The 21,828-nt window shown below is 45.7% G+C and overlaps 1 protein-coding gene across 4 annotated transcripts in view; it reads left to right on the top strand.

Moving 5' to 3' along the window:
• MATN2 (matrilin 2) overlaps window positions 1-21,828 on the top strand; it is a 140,132-nt gene that overhangs the window by 113,100 nt on the left and 5,204 nt on the right. For 2 of the 4 annotated variants that reach the window (XM_014847769.3, XM_014847771.3), the window contains exons 9-14: window positions 545-667; window positions 911-1,033; window positions 12,298-12,420; window positions 13,689-13,811; window positions 16,064-16,186; window positions 20,040-20,453. In XM_014847769.3, coding sequence (XP_014703255.2) covers window positions 545-667; window positions 911-1,033; window positions 12,298-12,420; window positions 13,689-13,811; window positions 16,064-16,186; window positions 20,040-20,453 — 1,029 coding nt within the window. The remainder of the gene's footprint in view (window positions 1-544; window positions 668-910; window positions 1,034-12,297; window positions 12,421-13,688; window positions 13,812-16,063; window positions 16,187-20,039; window positions 20,454-21,828) is intronic. The other 2 variants (XM_014847772.3, XM_014847773.3) reach the window with 1 other exon arrangement.

The raw sequence follows: 21,828 nt of genomic DNA on the forward strand, positions 1-21,828 counted from the left end.
GAGGCTAAATGATTGCCCAGCATCTCACGACTAGGACATGGCAGAGGTGGGATTTGAGCCCAGGTAGTTTGGTGCCAGAGCCCACAGTGTTAAGCGCTGTGCAGTTAAGCACTGTGCTCTGTCAGCCGCGTGGCTTTGTGCAGCCGCCTGCCCTCCTGGGCCTCGCTTTTCCCTGTGAGACGGGAATCTCGCCTGCTCTCCGCGCCGCCCTGAGGATCGCGGGTTATGGTGCGGGGCGCTGGCCCGGAAAGCTGCTGTGCTCAACGCCAACACATGGGCGCTCTACGCTCCAAACAAACACGTGGGAAGAAAAACGAACAAGGCGGATTTTCCGGAGATGCCAGTTGCACAGGGTAGAATGAGGCCTTCCTCAGTGCTCCCTGCGGAAGAGGTTGTGTTTTAGTTAGTGATTTATTTTGATTTTTTTGAATGTTCCGATAGAACGTTCTCTTTTTTTCTTGAGGAGGCTTTGTTTCTGAATCCCGCCTTGCCGGCGGGCACTGCCCCCTCGGTTAGTGAATGCTTTCGTGTGTGACAACCGCAGGGGTGGATCACTGCGCGGAGCAGGACCACGGGTGTGAGCAGCTGTGTCTGAACACGGGGGAGTCCTTCGTCTGCCAGTGCTCGGAAGGCTTCCTCATCAACGAGGACCTCAAGACCTGCTCCAGTGAGTCCGCCTCCACGCTTCTCTTACAGGGAAAGGGTTCGCAACAGGCGTGGAAAACGCGACGACTGCAGAGGACAGCAGGTCGCAGTCCCCGCTTTCCTCTGCCCCGGGGAGGTCGTGGGGCTGTGCACTGGGGACTGCATGCCTTCCCGGGCCGGGGGAGAAGAATCACGGGCACTTCATTCCCGTCGTCGGGGCCCGGAGGCCTCGCTGACGACCTCACCTGGCTCTTGGGTTTGGCAGGGGCGGATTACTGCTTGCTGAGCAACCATGGTTGCGAATACTCCTGTGTCAACACGGATAGATCTTTCGCTTGTCAGTGTCCCGAGGGACACGTGCTCCGCAGCGATGGGAAGACCTGTGCCAGTGAGTGTTCCGAGGTCGGGCGACAAGCGGCACTGGGCACAGGCATCCGTGGGTGGGGTGCGCTGAGGGACAGTAGTCGTGTGTCCGCTCTCTGGGTTTCACTGGGCCCATGTGAACGTGCCTTAAGGCCTCTCTTGGTGATTTCAGCCCTGGTCCTGCGCCCCGTGCTCCCTAGCTTCCTTACCACCCTTCCTGAGACAGCTTTTTCCTATTTCCTCAGTCGTTTTGAAGCTGACCGAGCTTATTTCTTGGCTCTCTAGTCTCTACCCCTAATCTGGCAGAAAGTGGTAGCCAGCCTGCATTACACAAGAATAATAATAATGGGGATCCCTTACTGACTGCTAACTTCATGCCAGCCACTGGGCAAAACACACGCATTCTCACATTCTGACATCCCGTGGAACCCCCATTTTACGATGAGGACACTGCAGTTCAGATCAAGTAAAGAACCTAAGGTTACCAGCTATTAAGTGGAGGGTTCAAACTCCGCTCAGTGTGACTCCAAAGTCAGTTCTGGGAGAAGGGGAGGCTCCTGAGCAAGCTTCCTCCCCATTCCGATAATCTGGCAACAGGTGGAGAAGTTGGCAGTGATGTTTCCTGGGTCCATATTTCCTTGCAGCCAGTCCCAACTCCTGTCTCCATTAATCAAAAAAAAAAAAAAAAAAAAGCTCCCAGACCTCCCTCTTTCCTTCTCTCCTTCACTCAAGGATGCTGTGTTTTCTGCCCTGCAGTCCTGTTTCCAAGTAGACCAAGATAAAGACAAGAGATAATCATTTTGAGAGAAGGGATCAGAAATGGAGGAAAAGGACTGTAATTTACCTTCCTCATCAAGCTGGTCTTCCTGGTTATAGGGCCAAGTCCCTGACCACTGATACAATTGTGGTCACAACCTAATTTATCCACCTTTTTATATTGTCCGTTCACATGGGCAGGTGAGCTGGTTGTACAGCTGGGTGTGCCTCTCTAACTATACAGCCTGTGAGAAAATGTTTTCCTAGTTTGGGATAGATTCTTGAGTCTCGGCAAATGGTTGTCCATTTTACAGCTTGCTTGTGGCTGCCTGCCCAGCTGCCTCCTGGGCTGCTGCTCTGGCCAGCACAGGGAGGGTCTGAGCATCACGGGTGCAGACAGAGAGTGTGTCGAATTGCATCTACATTTGCCTGCATGCCAAAGCCAGATGCACAGTTTTGTATTGGTTTGTTTTAATTCTCCATCATAGATTATTCATGCTCTTTTGGCCTCCCCATTACCGTGATAATCAAGAGTTGACTACAAGATAGTTGTAGGACTTCTAAGAAAACCTCATACCCTTCCAAAGAAATGTTCCCCCTTCTGCTTACAATCGTGTGCCCCCTCTCCCTCCCTCCCTAGGTTCACACCTGGGTTATGCCACTGACTCTTTTAAATGTTGCCCATTTTCTCATTTATACTGTATTTATAACTAAAGGTACAGTGCCATCATCCATGTGAGTAGATGTTCAACAATGTAATTAGAAGTGAATTTTGAAATGTCTGTATTTCTATATGGTATGTCCATATGAAAACTTTTGAGATGATCAGATGGGTTAGAATTATCTTTGGGAATGGTGGTACATAAGAGATGCGTTTGAGCCACCAACTGATACATGTGTTTTGAGCTATTCCCCTAATTGAGGACTTTTGTCTGCCCCAGGATGATTCAGTCTGGCTTCCCTGTCCTGTAATAATGGGCTATGTTTTCAGTGTGGTCATAGTTAACTGGGGGTTGGGATGTATGTTTCCCAGCTCTGTGTCAGATGACAAAGAGTCTGGTGACATGACTGCACGTTTTTTAGTAAAGCCTGCTGGGCTGTGGATGGGGAGCCAATTGGGGTTCAGCCAGACCTGGATCAGCAGATAAGGGTTTCCTTGGCCTTTTGTCAAGGCATCTTCCACTTAGAGGCTTGATAGCAGGTGGCCTGAAGAACTCTTTACTCACCTTCCAGAATGTTGTCTGAAGCATGAAGAGCAAGTCCAGGTTCCTAGGACTCTAGAACCAAGTGGACGCTGTTACCCCCCATACCCCTGAGCTCTCTGGCCTCTAGAGTGAAGCCCATCCTTTCTTCCTCTCAAACCCCTGGCCCCCAAGCTCTGATTGCCCAGATTTGCCCTAGGAGCTTTCCTTGCCTTGGGGGGTTGATGCACAGACTAGGGAGCGAGGTGGGGAGGAAATGGGGTAGTATCTTCTGTAAGCTGCAGCTGAGAGGCCTCCTTCTCTCTCTGGCTCCTGGAAATTTCCCTGAGATAGACCTGGTCCAAGGGCATCTGAGCACCAGGAAAGACCCCACAGGCTACATGTGCACAGAGCACACAGCCTGCTGGCCTGGCAGCTCCTTGAGGTCGGAGACCAGGTCTTATTTGGAGTCTGAGTTCCCACGCCTGGCCCACAGGAGATGCTCAATGAAGTTCAGTGAGTGAGAGAGTCAGAGACCACCTGTCTATTTATCCTGTGGCACCTGGCACAGGGTCCACTCCCTGCTCAGTAATCTTCAGTGGCTTTCCACTGTCTCCCCAAATAAATTTCCAGTCACAACCCTTGATCTGGCAATATTAGAGAACCCCTTCCTCCAGCTCTTGAGCCCCACCCCAGGTCTTCCTTGCTCCCTCTGGTTCCTCAAGAGGGTGAGTCCCCCTATTCTCTGAGCAGGTTCTATACCTCCAGCCCATCCTGTCTCCACTTAGGGCAACCTCCCTATCCCACCACTGCTAGTGGAAACCCATTCCATGGCCAACATCATCCCCCATGGGTAACTTCCTGCCCTCTCTGCCTGCTGGCCTGCTGGGAGCTCCTCTGCTCCAGTGCCTGCAGGCTTGATGGGGACCTCTCCACAGCACTCTCTTAACTCAGCCTCACCCTGTGGCTGTCTGTGTACAGGACTGAGGAACAGTGTGGCAGAGTAGAAAGAATACTGAACTAAGAGCCCAAAGATTGAGTTTAAATCCTATACCTTCCACTCTGGGCAAAGAAATTGACCCTCTCTGGATCTGATTGCTCATCTGAATGACCATTTCTGCCTCTCTCAGGGTTGCCATGTGGCACAGGGAAAGAGAGTCATCAAAGTGCTTTGAGAGCTTGTAAATTGCCATAAACACCTAAGATACTCTCGTTCTGGTCTTACCCCCACAGTTAGACTCCCCGACACTGAGGAGAGGGCTGAGGTAGCACCCTGCCTTGCTGCCTGGAGACCCACCTCCTAGGGCCAGGCCTGCTCCTACTCCCTTTGGAGGGACCCCAGAGACGGGGCCCCCTTGGAGGGGTCAGACTCAGGAGCCCAAGGGCTACCCTAGGGAGCCCCCCGTCCTCTGGCAAGTGGAAGGCGCTGACAGGGATCTGAGCCACAAGCCATGGAGCACTGGGAATCCTAGATTGGGGTACTCCTAGTCCAGCCACTGCAGGTGAGTCTGCCAAGGCCTCTCTAGGACTTATGCCCCCAGCTTGACTTTAAAGGGTGGAAGCAGCCCTGAGCAAGGCAAGGGGAGTGTTGTAGTCTGCTCAGACTGCCGTAACAAAGTACCAAGGGCTGGGTGGCTTGAAGAACGGAAATTTATTTTCTCACAGTTCTGAAGGCTACAGGTCTGATATCAAGGTACCTGCCTCTTCTTGGCTTGCAGACAGCTGCCTTCTTGCTGCGTCCTCACAGAGCAGAGAGAGAACAAGTTCTCTGGTGTCTCTTCTCATAAGGGCACTAATCCTATCATGGGGGCACCACCCTCATGACCTTATGTATCTCTAATCACTTCCCAAAGGCTCAATCTCAAATTACCATCACATTGGGGTTAGGCTTCAACTTATGAATTTGGGGGGGAGAGATACACACACAATTCAGTTGATAGTGGGGAGTGAGGGGAGAAGACCACCTTCACCCTCGTGTTTTCACATTATAGGCTTGATGGATCAGAAGGAAGCTTAGAGATTTTCCTTTCTTGTGTGGGAAACAGGCACAGGGAGGAAACTGGAGCCCCAAGCTAGCCTTGGGGGTCAGTGGTAGGGCCAGGACTAGACCCAAAGTCACCTGCTTCAGGATCTCTTTCTCAGAATGAGATGCCCTCTAAAAGTATGTCTTCGTTCAGCCACTTCTCATTTTGTCTGAGCAAAAGCCTATACAGAGTTAGCACACAATTGGCTGCTCCTAGTTTTATTATAAAAAAGCCAGAAAATGGTGTAATTCTATCTCTTGGCCTTGGTTACCCTCTTGGCAGGCGGCCACTGTGGCTTTTTCCCTCTGGGGTTGAGGTTGGTTTTAATAACCTCCTGCGTGGAGCCCCAGATACAGGATTGCTATCTGTCATCACCACAGAGGTGCAAGTCCATGGAACACATTACCCCATGATTGCTGCCCCACAGACATATGTGACTCACCAGATGTGGAATCCAGATGTGGGGATACCGTCCATGTCAGCGTGTAGGACCGCTAAACTTGGGCCCTAAAAACCTGCACGATGTTCTGAAACTTGTAATCATCCTGATCACAAATTGCAGACCCCATTTGTGATGAGGGTTTACTTAAATGTGTGGACCTGCCCCCTTAGGTAGGAAAGGAAGAGGACCCTTCTTTTAGAGGGAAAACGTCTTCTTCCTGCATCCTGAGGTTTCCCGTAAGTCCTCTCATCCATTTCGTTTAAGTGATGGTTCCCAGTCGAGTCTGTCCTCACTCTCTTCTCTGGATTTGAGTGTAGGTACCTCCTTAAGCTCTTGGTCCATTTATTCTCATTCTCTGCAAGTATTTACCCTGTACCTGCAGTGTGCTGGGCATATTGTGCTGGGTCCTGGACATCCCTGGGGTTGATGCAGTTTCAGTTTCTGCCCTGACGGAGTTTAAAGTTTCTCAGGGAAGAAGAATATTAAATATTTCTCATCCATTCCATGTGATGAGAGTTGTGCTGTGGGAAGAAGAGGTGCCACAGGAGCACCCAGTCTAGAGAAGCTCTCCTGAGAAAGAGATATTTGATCTGACGCCTAGAGATTGATGGAGTGAGCTAGCCAGAGAGAGAGGGCATTATGGACTGAATGTTAGCGTCCTCCCAAAATTCATAAGTTGAAGTCTTAACCCCCAAAGATGATGGTATTAGGAGGTGGGGCCTTTGGGAGGTTATGAGGTGATGAGCATGGAGCCCTCATGAATGGGATTAGTACCCTTATAAAAAGAGATCCCACAGGGCTCCAAATTCCCTTCCACCACGTGAGGATAGAGGAGAAGTCTGCAACCCAGAAGAGGGCCCTCACTTGACCATGCTGGCACCCTGATCCGGACTTGCAGTTTTCAGAACTGTGAGCAATAAATTTCTGTTGTTTATAAGCCGCCCAGGCCGCCATATTTAGCAGACTGAACAGACTAAAACAGAGGAGGAAGAGCTTTGCAGGCAGAGGAAACAGCACGTCTCCCTGAAGCCCAGGACCCAGAGAGTGAACTGAAGGAAGCTCAGTGTACTGAGCACTGAGTGTGAAAGGGAGATGGGTGAGAGCCAAGCCGGGGAAGCAGCTGAGGCAGATCACTTACAGCCTTGAGAGGTACGTTAAACTATTTGGAGGTCTGGCCTCCCTTGAGAAAACTATTTTAGTTTGTCTTCTGGGAATTGACCAGCCTGTCTGAGTAGACTGCTGAGCTAGGATGACCACTGGGTGTGCAACTGGACCAGGGAACAAGGAGGTGATAGATTTCTGATCTAATCGCACCTCTGCCCCCAGCGCAGCTGACACTACTCACCTCTGCAGGCTATGGGACCTTGGGAAAGTCATTCCCCATCTCTAGCCATCAGTTTCCTCAACTCTAAAATGAAGGGATTGGACCAGTTCATCTCCAAGGTCCCTTCTAGCCCAAAAATAAGGAGAGTGCCTGGTACAGAGGAAGCACTCTGTGAATACTTGCTTAATGATTGAACTCCCTGGGTACCCGCCATTCTCCTCCGGGCTGAAGGCACCCTCTGATAGTGAGTGAAGGATGGTGGCTCTCTTTGCCTGTTAGGGAACCACTGAAGTCCCTTCCTAGAGGGGAGTATCTTTGGCTCTGGGGAAAAGCTGACTCCAAGGTGGTTGAATAGGCAGAGCCTGTGGTCAGGAAGTTAACGACAGTACACCTTTGGCATTCTCTAATTTACCACATATGGCTCTTTAATTTATGTGTGACCCAGAACGTCCCTGACATGCAGAAACTGGTGAACAAATATGAATTATGCACTCTGCAAGGCTGGTGGGTGGGCGAGAGTGGGGAGCCCCACCTACTGCCAGCATCCACACCCGATGGGCTCTCATTCTAAAACATCTGCACAAAAGCCCTGTGAGGTGGAGCTGGTGACCCACGATTTTCAGAGTGGGAAACTCAGGAAATGTTTCCTTTTACCCAACAGGTGTTTACCGGGGGTCTTTTGTGTGCCAGCATTCAGTGCTGGGCGATACAGGCAAGAACACAGATAGATCCTGCGGTCTCCTGGAGATCAGAGCCCATGTGAGCGCATCCAGTGAGAAGGCCAGCACATATCCAAACCAGCCGCATAACTAGCAGTTCAGTCATGGTGGGATACTTCAGAGAGGGCACACGCCTGGTGCTTTGAGGCCCTGTGCCAGGAGGTCCGGAAAGAAATCTGGAGACGGTGGAGGACGAAGGAGAGGCAGAGGAAGGGTGGTGCAAAGCCCCGTGGTGGGAGGGCTCCTGAGGTACTGAGGTACTGAAAGAAAGTGCTCAGAGCTGGGGGAGAGTGGATGAGATGAGGCTGCGGGCAGGTCCTGCGGACCTTGCCACGGGTTCCATGTCTCATTCTAAGACTCTCACGAAGCATTAAAGGATCTCAGGCAGGGGGAGGGAGTGATGTGAGCTGATTCACATTTTGGACAGTGGACTCAGGCCGCGCTGGGGAGAATGGACTGGAGGGGGTGAAAGTGGGTGTGTGGAGACCAGTTAGATGATCTGCCAGCCCAAGAGTAAGATGACGGCATTTGGTTCATGATGGTGGAGGCACAGAGTAATCTGTACACTTGGGAAGGTCTCTGAACATAAGGTCTGGGTCCATCACCAGCATCTCACCCCTGGTGGTTTAATGGAATCATCTGTGGGGCTTTCAAAACGTCCAGAAGCCCAGGCATCACCCTAGACTCCCTGAAACAGAAGCTGAAACAAAGACTCTCTTACGTTGATTGATACAACCTATTGGAGGAGAATTTGGAAATATTTGTCAGCTTTTAAATGTTCATATCCTTTAACTAGGCAATTCTACTTCTGGATGTTTATTTTTCAACTATGCCTTCACGTCGTATGCAAAACTAGGTGCACAACAACATCCATTGCTATCATGATTGTAGTAGTGAAAGACTAGGAACCACCTAAATGCCCATTCATTAAGACACTGGTTAAATGAATTATAGTGCAGCCTTTAAAAATAACGATGTAGGCTATCAAAGATGAGAGAGAGGCGTACTTTTAACTGTAAATCCTTTATTTCCCATAAGAATTAATTTTTGTTGAAATTTTATTTTGTAGTAAGAAAGTTATAGTAAGTTATAGTATATATAGTGTGTATATATATATATACATATATAGTGTATATATAGTGCATATATATACATTATATATGCACATACTATATATAGTTATAGTAAGAGGTTTGCATGGTTCAAAAGTCAAAACAATACAAAAAGTACGATAAGAAGTTTTGCTCCCACTCTTGCCCTCTCATCGCATTCCCTACCTCTGCCTCACATCAATAACTGTGGTGGTAGCCAGCCTCTAAGATGGCCACCTGTGATCCCCATCTCCTGGTATTTACACACTTGTGTAGTCCTCTCCTTTACTGTTGGTCTCTGTGACAAATAGCACGTGGAAAGAATGATGGCATGTTACTTCTCAAATTAAGTATAAAAGACACTGTGGCTGCTGTCTTGGGTGCTCCCTCACTTCTTGGATCACTCAGGCTGGGTGGAAGCCATGTTGTGAGCAGCCCTGTGAAGAGGCGCACATGGTGAGGAACTGAAGCCTCTGGCCAACAGCCAGTGAGGAACCTGCCAGTAAATACATGAGTGAGCTGGAAAGCAGATCCTCCAGCTCCAGTTGAGCCTTGACATTGCTGCAGCCCCGGCTGACAGCTTGACTGCAGCCTCATGAGAGACCCTGAGCCAGAACCCCCTGCTAAGCCACTCCTGGGTTCCTGACCCTGAGAAATTGTATGAGATAGTAAATGTTGTTTTAAGCTGCTAAGTTTTGGGGTAATTTATTACATAGCAACAGATAGCCAATATACCACTTTTATTAGTTTATTATTTATCCCTCGTGTTTATGTGAATAAAAGCAAATGCAAATATATATTTTTATTTCCTGTCCTTTCTTACACACACAAAAAGTGGTGTACTATATACCCCATTCTATGCCTTTTTTTTTCACTTAATGATATTCCTTTGAGATTTCATATCATTATATACAGAATTTCCTCATTCTTTTTACAGCTGCTTAATGTTTCATTGTGTGGAATATTTATTCAGCAAATCTCCTGTTGCTTGGGTAGCTTTCATTATTTTCATTTTTCATTATTACAAATGATGCTGCAATGAATAACCTGAGAATGTATACCTTCATCTGGTTTAAGTGTACCTGTAGGAGAGAATTCCAGAAGTGAAGTTGCTGGGTCAAAGGTACATCTTGCAACTTCGGTAGATATTGCCAGATGCCCCTCCTTAGTGGAAGTGTGCTGTTTAATATGTTTGAATCTTAAATCATGTGCCTGTTTTGCCTTTAAAAAACATCTCTGCAGATGATTCTGATGCTCAACCAAGGTTGAAAATGCACCACTGCTCCACTCCTTCTTGATCAGACACTCTGAGGGGGTGAGGAGGGGAAAGGTTAAAAGCCAAAGCTCTCCACACGCTCTTAAAGCAGGCACACAACGAAATTTCCAAAAAGCTACTAATTCGAAAGCCCAGGGGAACTCTGAAACTGGGCTGGGATCTCCCGGCATAGTCTGTAGCCAAGGGTGAAGACACCACCCTGTGGACAGTGGCTTCAGGCTCAGCAGACTCCTGATAAAGGAGAGCAGCATCTGTATGCCAAGGCTCAGACCACCACGGCGCGGGGAAAACCTGGGGGTCAGTGGCCCTTCAGGGTCTGTGCGGGAAGACTCAACCACGCTTCAAAATGACAGTCTGAGCTGGGGCTTAGACAACAGGACAGGGCATGGGGAAAGCTCCAGAAAGAAGGGCTGTGCTCAGGGGGTCTGTCTGGATTATGGGTTGACAAGGCTGGCCTAAAAGTGGTATGGCTATTCTATTACATTGGAAAATGGAGTATTCTTAATATGAATTCATGGTAGGAAAAAAATGCTCACCTCCACAGCCAGCCAGCTGTCTGTGTTATGGATCATTCACTTGTATTTCCACTCAACACGATATGAGGAACTACCCCAAGCTATTAGGAAATGTTCTGCATTAACAATGAGTCTAGATTGTGCCCAGATAAGTAAGTCATGTTCACAGAAAACAGGAGGGTCCAACTCTGCTTTGACACTCTTCTGCAGTTATAATTTTAATTAACTTAACACTTCCCCATCGTTCAAAGATTTTGGCAGCCCTTCTGCCCAAAGGAAGACAAGAAAAATTCCGTTCATGTTTGAAAGCTTACTCTAGAAGATAGCGACACAGTGTAGTCGGGGCAAACATGGGACTTATTGTCAGAAGATTACATTTTCAGTCTAGTGCTATCACTTATTAGCAAATGATCTTGGCAAGCCATTAACCTTCCCAAACGTTAGTTTCTCTATCTGGTAACTGAGAATAATAACCCCTGGCTTAACCCACAAGCTGGTTCTCAGGACTCCCTTCCAAAAAGAAATACTGCAAAAATGCCTTAGAAAAAAGCGTATGGTCTGTTCCTGATTATAAAAGTGAGTATGTGCTTTGGAGCTTTTATTTAATAACTTCAATGCATATCCATTGTAGAACTTCTACTCCATCTGACATAATTGAGTTGACTCACAGAAAAGTGAATGGTTCTTATAAAAAGTCACTTCTCACCTGTCCTCAGTATCAAGCTTTTAAAATATCAGCTTGGTTTTCACAGGTTCACAAACCTGCTCCCACAGAAGCCACCCCAGCCCTGTGAGCGGCAATGCCATACTTCACTTGCTCAGTTCAGCAACCTCGGAGTCATCCATGACTCTTCTGTAATATCCGTATGAGGATGGACTTTTCATATCAACCCATCAGCAAATCTTGTAGGTTCTGCCATCAAAATACAGCCACAGTCTGACCAGTTTTCCCCAGCCTGGTCTGGGCCACCAAGATCATTGCAGTAGGTTTTTTCTAGCTCTTCATGCTCCATCCTTACCCACACACCATTGTACACAGCGGCCCTTTTAAAATGAAGTGAGATCATGTCACTCCACTCAAAATCCCCCAGTGACCCCTTCTCATTTAGATAGCACCGCTGCCTATGTGGTCTGCCCCTGATCATCTCCTGCCAGGGTTACACTTGGTATCCTTGCCTTTCCTGAAACATGCCAAGCATGCTCCTATCCCTGCCGTTTGCAAATTCTTTCTTGGGGGTGCTGTTCTTTCCCAAGTACTACGCATTCACTCTTCTCTTTCTTCTGGGGTCTGTGCAGTGTCACCTTATCTGACTCCAGCACTTAAAAATAACAAACCCTCCCCATACCCCACTCCAGTGGGCACTTGCTAACCCCCTTAGCCTGCTTTTTTTCCATAGCACTTTCCTCATCTGACATATATATGTTTGTCTATTGATTGTCTTCCCCCCTCTTCCCTCCCACCTCTGCTGCCAAATGTAAGCTTTACAAAAGCAGAAACTTTATTTCATTCATCATTATATCCACAGAGCCTAGAACAGTGCCTGACTCATAGAGATTCACGAAATATTTGTTGACTGAATGAACAAATGAATGAATGTACCTAAGTGTGACACATACATGCATACCTAAGTAGATACGTGGATAAGTTGATATTACACTTATATGATAACCAATGAAATTGAACTTATTGTCTAACATTTACAGGCCATTTATATTTCTCCTTTTGTAAACTGTCTTTTTGTGTCTTTTGTTCATTTTGTCCTATGGAGATGATGATCTTGTTTTATGTGCTCTTTATATATTAAGAATTTTTGCTCATAGATATGCTTTCTATTTTGAAATGTCCATTGTGGGATAAGAGGCCACTTTAAGGTGTCTGAAATATCTTTTAAGATTGAATAAGTCACTAATGTATAAATCATTTCCTTCTTCTGTCTCTCCAATTCTAATTGGATTCTCAGAATTGGATTCTTGTGCTTTGGGGGACCATGGTTGTGAACATTCATGTGTAAGCAGTGAAGACTCTTTTGTGTGCCAGTGCTTTGAAGGGTACATACTCCGTGAAGATGGGAAAACCTGCAGAAGTAAGTTTTTACTGGAGTCTGACCTCTGCATGAAATCTACCACCCCGTTCTTTGTGTGAATCGGTCACTCTCAGAAGCCAATGCCACATGACCACTAAATGTAATGTGGGGTCTTGGGTGGGATCCTGGATCAGAAAAACAACATTCAGCAAAAACTAAGGAAATGGAAAAGAACTATGGACTTTAGTTGGTGATAACGTATCAGTATTGGTCCATTAATTGTAACAAATTATCACACCAATGTAAGATGTTATAGGGAAACTGGGTATGGGGGTTTATAGGAACTCTCTGTACTATCTACTCAATTTTCTGTAAATCTAAAACTGTCCTAAAAGATAAAATCTAGAAAAAGAGAAAAAAACCAACATACAAATGGACAAACAAAAAAAATCAGTGCCAGAGCTAACCACTGAAGTTACTCATTTATGCCCTGTAATATAGAAACTGGTTTTGCAGGATGCCCTAGTAGAAAGACGTCCAGTCTGAAATCCAGGATTCTATCAACTTCTAGCTCTGCCATTCATTAGCTAGGCAAGTTGCTTAACTTCTCTGAGCCTCTGTTTATTTATCTTTAACAGGATTTGTTTCTGGTAGCACAAATCCCTCTTGGAGACCCCCTTATGATGAAGCCCTTCTTACATCTCAGAAAGCAAAGCCTCTTAGATGGGGCCAAGACACATCTCTGTATAAGCAAAGAAGCGTATGTAGCCCTGAGCAAATGATTTCTGTCCCTATCAGTCATCTTTTTGTCAAGGTTCTCAAAGCACTTTATAAAAAAACAACTCATGGTGACACATTTGAAGAAAATATGGGTAACTGGAATTATTACTCTCATTTTTCAGACAGGAAAGGTAAGGCTCCAAGAGGTTAAGTGATTCTCCCAAGTCATATAATATGTCAGGGACAAAGCCAAAATTAGATTTCAGTGCCACTAATCTAAATTGAGGTTTAATTCTCAAAGTAATTATCCCAACAGTGTTTCCTTTCTGATATCAGAAACTACATCCACAGAAAGCTCACGATGGACTGCATTTTTATGAGACACTGAAGTAGGTGCTGGTGGCTGATGACGGTGATGATAGGAAGTTTGAAGGGTTAGCCCAAATTAGAACAGCTGAACTTCATCCTCGATTTCACCTTCCTCCCTGTGGATCGCTGAGCTCCAGTGGCTCTGGAGTCCAGTGGCTGAGATGGATGGATTCCCTGACGTGAAGCCCAGGGAAAATTGATGTTGATGAAATTGTTTTAACTTGCTCTGCTGTCCCCAGGGGAAGATGTCTGCCAAGCAGTAGACCATGGCTGTGAGCACATTTGTGTGAACAGTGACGATTCGTACATCTGCAAGTGCTTGGAGGGATTCCGGCTCGCCGAGGATGGGAAGCGCTGCAGAAGTAAGTAGGCTCAAGGTAGAGATGAACTCTTCCATCTGTGCGACTCGGACGGTTACATAACTTCATTGAATCTTAAAATCTTCCTGTGCAACCAATGTCACAATTCTAAGTTCCTGCCCTGGGCACTCTGAAGTGTTTGGTAGTGATCAGTATGGGAGACCCTTCGTTCTTAGGAATTTCTCAGTCAAGGTCCTGAGTTGTCAGGCTCTTTGCTCCTTTTCTTTTTCTCTCGGCTGCTAGCCCTCTCCACAGTAGTTGTGTGGATGCCAGAGCCTAGTACAGTCATTGAACTGAATTAAATCTCTGCCAGCAATCACCATGAGGATCAAAAGATAATTATAGTGCTCTTTCTTCTTGGAAGACCTGATAAGTAAGGGTAGAGGGTGGGAAAGGGGCTGAAGGAGTTTCTGTGGGTTTTATTTATCCATTCCCTCTGTCATTTGCTTCTATAGGTCACTCAGGATAGATTCTGAGAGTTTACTTAGAATTATTAGGGTTCTTCAGAGAAACAGAATCAATAGAATGTGCGTGTGTATGTGTGTGTGTAATGTATGCGTATATGTGTGTGTACATATATGTGTGTGTATACGGGGGGAGGTGAAGGGAGAGAATGATTATTGGGGTTGGCAGTCTGATATCCACAGGGTAGGCCAGCAGGCTGGAGACGCAGGGAAGAGCTGGTGTTGCAGCTCTAATTCAAAGGCAGTCTGGAAGCAGACTTCTCTCTTCTTTGGGGGAATTCAGCATTTTTTTCTCTTAAAGCCTTCAAGTGATTGGATGAGGCCCACCAACATTATGGAGGATAATCTGCTTTACTCATTTATTTAAATGTTAATCTCACCTAAAAAATACGTTCACAGCAACATCTAGACTGCTGTTTAACTAGACAACTGGGCAGCATAGCCTAGCCAAGGGGACACAAAAAATTAACCATCACAGTACCCAGAGGAAGAGAGAGTCGCGGACACACGAGCTCAGTGAGGTGGGCATTAGAAGAGTACAGGGCAGGAATTTTCCTCCACTGTAAAATTTGAGCTGTTAATCTCTACTTTTGGGCAGTATGACACTGTCTACTTGCTTTGCAAGATTTTGCCCCAGTGGGCAGGATGGCCCTTTTTTAGTTAAGACAAAATAAATTCATTTGTTTTTGAGGTTGATTTTGGGGAATTTCCTCAGAGACTCCTTTGAGATAAGTGGGGGCCCTCCACATGTCAACAAAGCTGGGTTGGGTGGAATTCACTGTCTTCATTCTTCCGCCAGGAAAGGGGCTCCTACCTTTAGTGAGAAGTTCTGTTGGAACAGCTGACTCCTGAGCTGCTCATGGGACCCTGGCCTAGCTCTGCAGGGCTCCCTGCACAGTCGGCATTTTGCCTTCAGACTATGGTGTCCCTTCTGTGGAGGCCATGTCTGCAGTTCTGCCCATTTAGTCTGCCTGAGTCATTTGTTCATGCTTTTATTTCTGTAAATGCGAGCATACACACACACGCCATTTATTCATTCAGCAGATTTATCGCTCAATAAATCGAGCTATTGTACACAAGCCATGCCTTCTACCTCTGGAATCTGATGACTAAATCAAATCCCACCATTTGCACTTCCTAGAGGGATCTCCAGTACACCCATTCCAATTTTGTAGGAAGCTGCTTCGTTTAGGGAGCTAATGAGAGAAAAGAACTGTAGGCTTTCATGCCATGGAGGAGGGGTCTCAGGAGACATCACACCTCAGCTGTGTCATCAGCTTGCTGCATGACCTTGGCAACTCTGTGGAACTTGCTGAGTTTCTTCATTTATATATTGGGTCCAATTATCCCTGCCTTCCTCTTCTCACAGGATGTTATGCAGATTAAAGTGCTGTAACTACTTTGAAGAGTTTGAAGCACCTCACACATGAGAAACGTTCATCAGACAATTAAAACTGGCGTATTTGGGATGTCCATGGGGAAAAATCAGTAGCTTGGGAAGGTCAAAACCCAAAGCACATTGAACACTTCTAAAAATTAATAGTAAATCTAGGACACCCAGTCACCTGTCCTACCATTCAGGCTTGTGGGAGCTAGAGCTTTCTGAGAAGAGCTTTTCTCTTACTGTGCCCTATCCTGAATATTAGACTGAAAAGAAGATGTTAAAAGGAGGTTTGAACAGAGATGGATTTTTAAAAAATGGATTACTTCCGTGAACTGTCCTGACATGACTGTTCAATCCAGTTCATTTCTACACTGATGTGGTTGCTCAACTCCCTACATTTTCCTCAGGGAAAGATGTCTGCAAATCGACCCACCACGGCTGCGAACACATTTGTGTTAATCGTGGCAGTTCCTACATCTGCAAATGCTCAGAGGGATTTATTCTAGCTGAGGATGGAAGACGGTGCAAGAGTAAGTGATGGAAACCTGGCTTTCTGCTTTAACTCGCCTTGGGAGCAATTGCTTCCTGGAGTGTTTTCGGGAAACAAAGACCTCCCCTCTGCTTCTACCATAAATATAAATGTGTATATATAAATACAAATAGGGAAGAGAGAGCTTAACTGCAACGCTTGTGAAAAAACTTTTGGTTTTAGTTGACAGTAAGTTCACTATCAGCAAAAGGCTAGAGTAACCTTAGCTGAATAAGAATATCTCAAATGAGGGAAGTAAGACTTGTGCTCTGTTCTGTGCTGGAGAATTACATTCAGTTTTTGGCATTGCACTTTAGGAAGAGAGAGATGAATCAAAGACTCTTGAGAGAATTACTTTATAATCTCAGAGTAGAAAACACTTTTCTAAACATGACATGAAACATAAAAGCCATAAAAGAAAAAAAGGGAAAATGTATAGTAAGAGATTAATGCTACGATACTTTTTTTTTTTTGGTGAGGAAGATTACCTCTGGGCTAACATCTGTGCCGGTCTTCCTCTATTTTGTATGTAGGAAGCTGCCACAGAATGGCTTGACAAGCAGGGTGTAGGTCCATGCCCAGGATCCAAACCCACAAACCCCAGGCCACTGAAGCAGAACACGTGGACCTAACCACTGTGCCACTGGGCTGGCCCCTACATTTTTTTATCTGTTATCAGAGATCAAAAAGTCTGATGATTCCTTATGTTGGCAAAGGTACATTGTAATAGTTAATGATAAATTTGTTACTAGGTGTCTGAATTGGTACAACCTTTAGGAGGGCAATTTGGCAATATTTTAAAGGGAATTCCACTTCTAGGAGTTCATCCTACCAATAAGTGCATATATATATACAAGGATATTTTGTGCAGCATTATTTGTTGCAGCAAAAAATTGAAAAGAAGGTAAATGTCCACCCATAAGAGGCTGGTTAGATAAATTATGGTGCCACTATATGATAGAATACTATACAGCTGTTACAAAGAATGAAGCAGCTCTAGATGTATACCCAAGATATTTTAGGTGAAAAAAGCAGGGTGCTGAATGGTTTTCATAGTATGCTACCATTGCTGTATTCTGCAAAAGGCTCCAACATACATTCTCCCTCGATACAGATATAGATACACACACACAGCCCCTTTGTAATATTTGAACTTTGTTCCATGTGCATGTGTTATTAAAAACAATTTTTAAAGAAAAAGGGTAGAGACAAACAAGATTTAGAAAGCATCATGATGAGGAAGTACAATGTCAAGTGAAATGTAAAGTAAGAAACTGAGGATCTTTGTAGAAAAAAAGACTTGAGCTACCATTCAGATACCAAAGTGACAGTCACCTCATTCATGATTTATATGACCTCTCCCCATAAGGGAAAGGCAGGCCATGGGGGAGAAGCTACAGCTTAGTCGGAGGACAAAGACACTTTCTCTCAGGGAAGCTGTGTGATTGATTAGTTAAGATCATGAGCTTTGGGTCAGACAGACCTAGATTTGAACCCCTATTCCTACACTTGGGTGACCTTAGAGAAATCATTTAACTTCTCTTGAGGCTCAGTTTCTTCATCTATAACATGAGGATACTATCTCACAGAATTGTTGTAAATGAGATCGTGTATTTAAAGGTGCTTAGCCCAGTGCCAGCACCCTCAGCTTGACATTTTTGTTAGTGGTTTGACAGATGACAGCTATTGTAATCATCCACAGCAGAGCTGTCCAAAGCTGGGGCTTCAGGGGTGAGGTGAGGAGTTCCTCAGCAGGAGAGGTGTTCAGGCCCAGCCTGAATGGTACTGGTGGGGATGTTGGAAAGGTGTAAGCAATAGGAGGCCTACACTAGATGACCTTTAAAGGCCTTGTCTGATCCTGAGATTCCGGAACTTTGTGAAAATTAAGTTCTGAAAGCAAATCACAGCTCCATTCCAGTCTCATTGATTCAACTACCAAAAGAAAATGCCCAAGCAAAGTTGGAGTGACCCTCCTGCAAACAAGTAGCCAGCAAGGTGGTCTGTCATTCTTCCTGAGTCTGAAAGCAAAAGTCTGGCACTTCTTGGGGCCAGCCCATGGCTGAGTGGTTAAAGCTCCACATGCTCTGCTTTGGTGGCCCAGGTTCGTGGGTTCAGATCCTGGGTGCAGACCTACTCCACTCATCAGCCATGGTGTGGAGGCATCCTATATACAAAGTAGGGGAAGATTGGCACAGATGTTAGCTCAGGGCTAATCTGCCTCAAGCAAAAAAAAAAAAAAAAAAAAAAAGAGGAAGATTGGCAACAATGTTAGCTCAGGGTGAATCTTCCCCACCAAGAAAAAAAAAGTCTGGCACTTCTTGCCCTGGTCTTCTTCCACTCTACCTAGCTGTCTTGTTTCCTGGAGAAGTCTTCTGTGCCCCTCTGTGCAGGGATGCTGCAAGTGCTGGTTTTGTTCTGTAAGAAAAGAGTGAATGGGGAAGAGAAAACAGACTCACTGCTGAAAAATTATTCCAGCATTTCTGAAATCTGCTGGAGAGCCTTGTGCACACCACCTGAGAGTCTTTTTTTGGTTGATTCAAGAACAGGCTGTGAATGTAAATGAAGCTCTGAATTGGCCTTTTCCTCTTTCACTAATGTAGGATCAATAGGTTGAGTAATGAGGACAAGCACTTAATGGAGAAAGAGAAGAACCCAGCCCCTTAACACACACACAGACACACACACACACACACACACACACATCAGCATGTTATTCAGGCCAGGCATTGAAATAATTTTGCTTGTGTGTGTCTTTACTTATATTGTGCGTCACTTTCAAAGATTAGACAGCTGCTTGATATGTGAAAGAGGATGCTATACTGCATACTGTAGACTGTTTGGAATGAGATCATCCATTTGGGATCTGTCAGTTTTTCTTATGCAGCCCTAAATAACAAAAAATCTCTCCACACCCAGATTACTTAAGTATTTGCATAAAGCTTTTACTGTCAACCATCTGAGTTGCCTGAAAAGCTTCCATGTAGATAATTATTCACAGTGATAATTCATTTTTGAGCTTTAATAATATGCTACCCAGTGGACACCACCTCCTTCATTTATTCTGTCAACCAGCATTTATTGAACACCTACTGTGTGCCAGGTAGTGGGGGTACAGAAATGAATAGGACTTGGTCCTTGCTGAGGAGGAACTGCAGACCAGAGGAGGAGACTGACACGATCAGATAGCTGGCGTACAGTGTGGAGGACTCCATAGAGTAGTGTCAGGGATTCTGCTTTGGTCACTGTTGCATCCTGCTGCGTCTGCTGCCTTGCACAAAGAAGGTGCTCAATAAACAAATTTTTGTTGACTAAATTAGTAGTGTAGCTAAATTACTAGAATAACTTAGGAGTACACAGAGAGTAACTAATACAAGCTGGGTTCCTAGGAAAGCTCCCTGGAAGAAGTGATGGCTGAGCTGAACTTTAAGAACTTCCTTCTCTATCGTCTGTTGGAATGCAGCACTGGGGTGATGTCACTCTCCTGGAGTAAAGTTAGAGGACTCTTTTGGGTGCTCAGACCCTTCAGCCTAGTCTACACACAGTCCCTCCCAGACCTGGCTGTCAGTGACCCAGAGTACAGTCTGACCTGGTTTCCAATTCGTACCTCTGCTGTATGTTTTTGCTTGTGAAAAATACTATTTTTATCAATTTAACAAGCCACATATAAAGGCAAATGTGAAAATTATGGTTGCTCGTTACTCTCCCAACACTTCAATCTGCCCTGTGTATTATCTAAAGAACAAAGGTGGTTCTCCAAAGTAGTTATGCCCCCAGTTGGAGCATAGTCGTCTTCTACTCTTGTGCATAAATGACATTTATCATTTAACTATCTCAACATTCCTTTGTTCCTGTAGGATGCACTGAAGGCCCAATTGACCTGGTCTTTGTGATCGATGGATCCAAGAGCCTTGGAGAAGAGAATTTTGAGATTGTAAAGCAGTTTGTCACTGGAATCATAGATTCCTTGGCGATTTCCCCCAAAGCCGCGAGAGTGGGGCTGCTCCAGTATTCCACGCAGGTCCGCACAGAATTTACCCTGAGAAACTTCGGCTCCGCCAAAGACATGAACAAAGCTGTGGCCCACATGAAATACATGGGCAAGGGCTCTATGACTGGCCTGGCCCTGAAACACATGTTTGAGAGAAGTTTTACCCAAGTAGAAGGAGCCAGGCCTCTCTCCGCACGGGTGCCCAGAGTGGCCATCGTGTTCACAGACGGACGGGCTCAGGATGACGTCTCCGAGTGGGCCAGTAAAGCCAAGGCCAATGGTAATATGCGATGGAGGTGTGGTTTACACCACTCACAGTTCAGGTTTCTTAAACTCACTCAGTGGTCACAGCTGCCATAGGGGTGAGATTCTTTGAGCGTACAGAAAGGCTTCCTGTCAACTGCTGTTATACACCTTTACTAAACTGTCACCTAGAGGCCTTAAAGGGACCCCACAGGAGTTAAAGGACTCAGGAAGGATGTGAAAGGCCGACTGCTGACTGGGCGGTTAGTCTACACACAGACCACACTTGAGTAATCATCTACCACGATTTACTAGCCAGTGTGTGACCTCAGGGGAGACAATCAACCAACCTCGCACAGTCTGTTTTAACCACAGATAAATACAAAACAGTTCCCAAACACTGTCTGGTCGCTTTAGAATCACCTGAAGGGTTGGGTAAAAATAGATTCCTTGTGGGAGGAACTTTTACTGAGACCTTTTTTTTTTTAAACCAGTGCTTCAGTTGAACATTCTCAAAGTGCAATAGCCTCACGATAGTGAATATTCCTATGTTTCAAGGAGGCAAATTTAGCTTTTGAGATAATCAAAATATTGGAATAGATTGACTCTATAACTCTTGTTTCTCGGTAAAGCTCAGCCTCTTCTCTGTGGTTTTTCTGACCCCATGTATAATGCACGGAGGGACCTGAGTTTCCTTTAGTTGTGTATATATGTGCAGTGTGGCAGAGGAGTGAGGCCCTTGGAAAAGGAAACCCAAAACCTAGGATGACTGGTAGAGACAGCTTAAAGTGAAGTGTCTGGATTCCTTGGGGTGATAAGAAAACTTGAGGCTGTGAAGCAGTTGGCTTGAAAGCCACTTTCTTTAAGAACTTGTTGAGGGCCCCCTGCTGTCACAGGTCCTCTAAGGGGAAAAACGGAATTTGCACACCAGGGGCTTCATTCAAGACTTTATGGACCCAGTGCCTGGATCAGGCCTGGCATGCAGTATATGTGTGACTAATACTTGCTGAGTGAATGAACACAGAAGTGAAAGTGCTAGCAATTCCTTTAGTGAATTCCATTCCTCCCCACAGAAAGGCTGGTTCACAGCAACATTCAATCACTCTCTTTGTGAAGGAGGCCATTTTATTGATATTGCTTACCTCACTATTCACTCCATTTTCCTAGCCCAGTAGAGTAGTAGCCACAAAAGCGGTCCTGCCCTGAATCATCTGGGTGGATTGTGAAACTGGCTGCTCACGCACAGTTCCTCTGCTTCTAGACTAGCTTGCTAGAGCTCATGTCAAACCCATGGTCCCCTAAAGACTGCATTCTTAAAATGTCTTGGGGAAAGCATTTTGTCTCCAGAGACAGTGGTTAGCCCTTTTGTCTAAGACTAATCTACCCTACTCTTTCCCCCACTCGAATTTCCA

Source organism: Equus asinus, chromosome 12 (assembly GCF_041296235.1).
Source record: "Equus asinus isolate D_3611 breed Donkey chromosome 12, EquAss-T2T_v2, whole genome shotgun sequence".
NCBI lineage: Eukaryota > Metazoa > Chordata > Mammalia > Perissodactyla > Equidae > Equus > Equus asinus.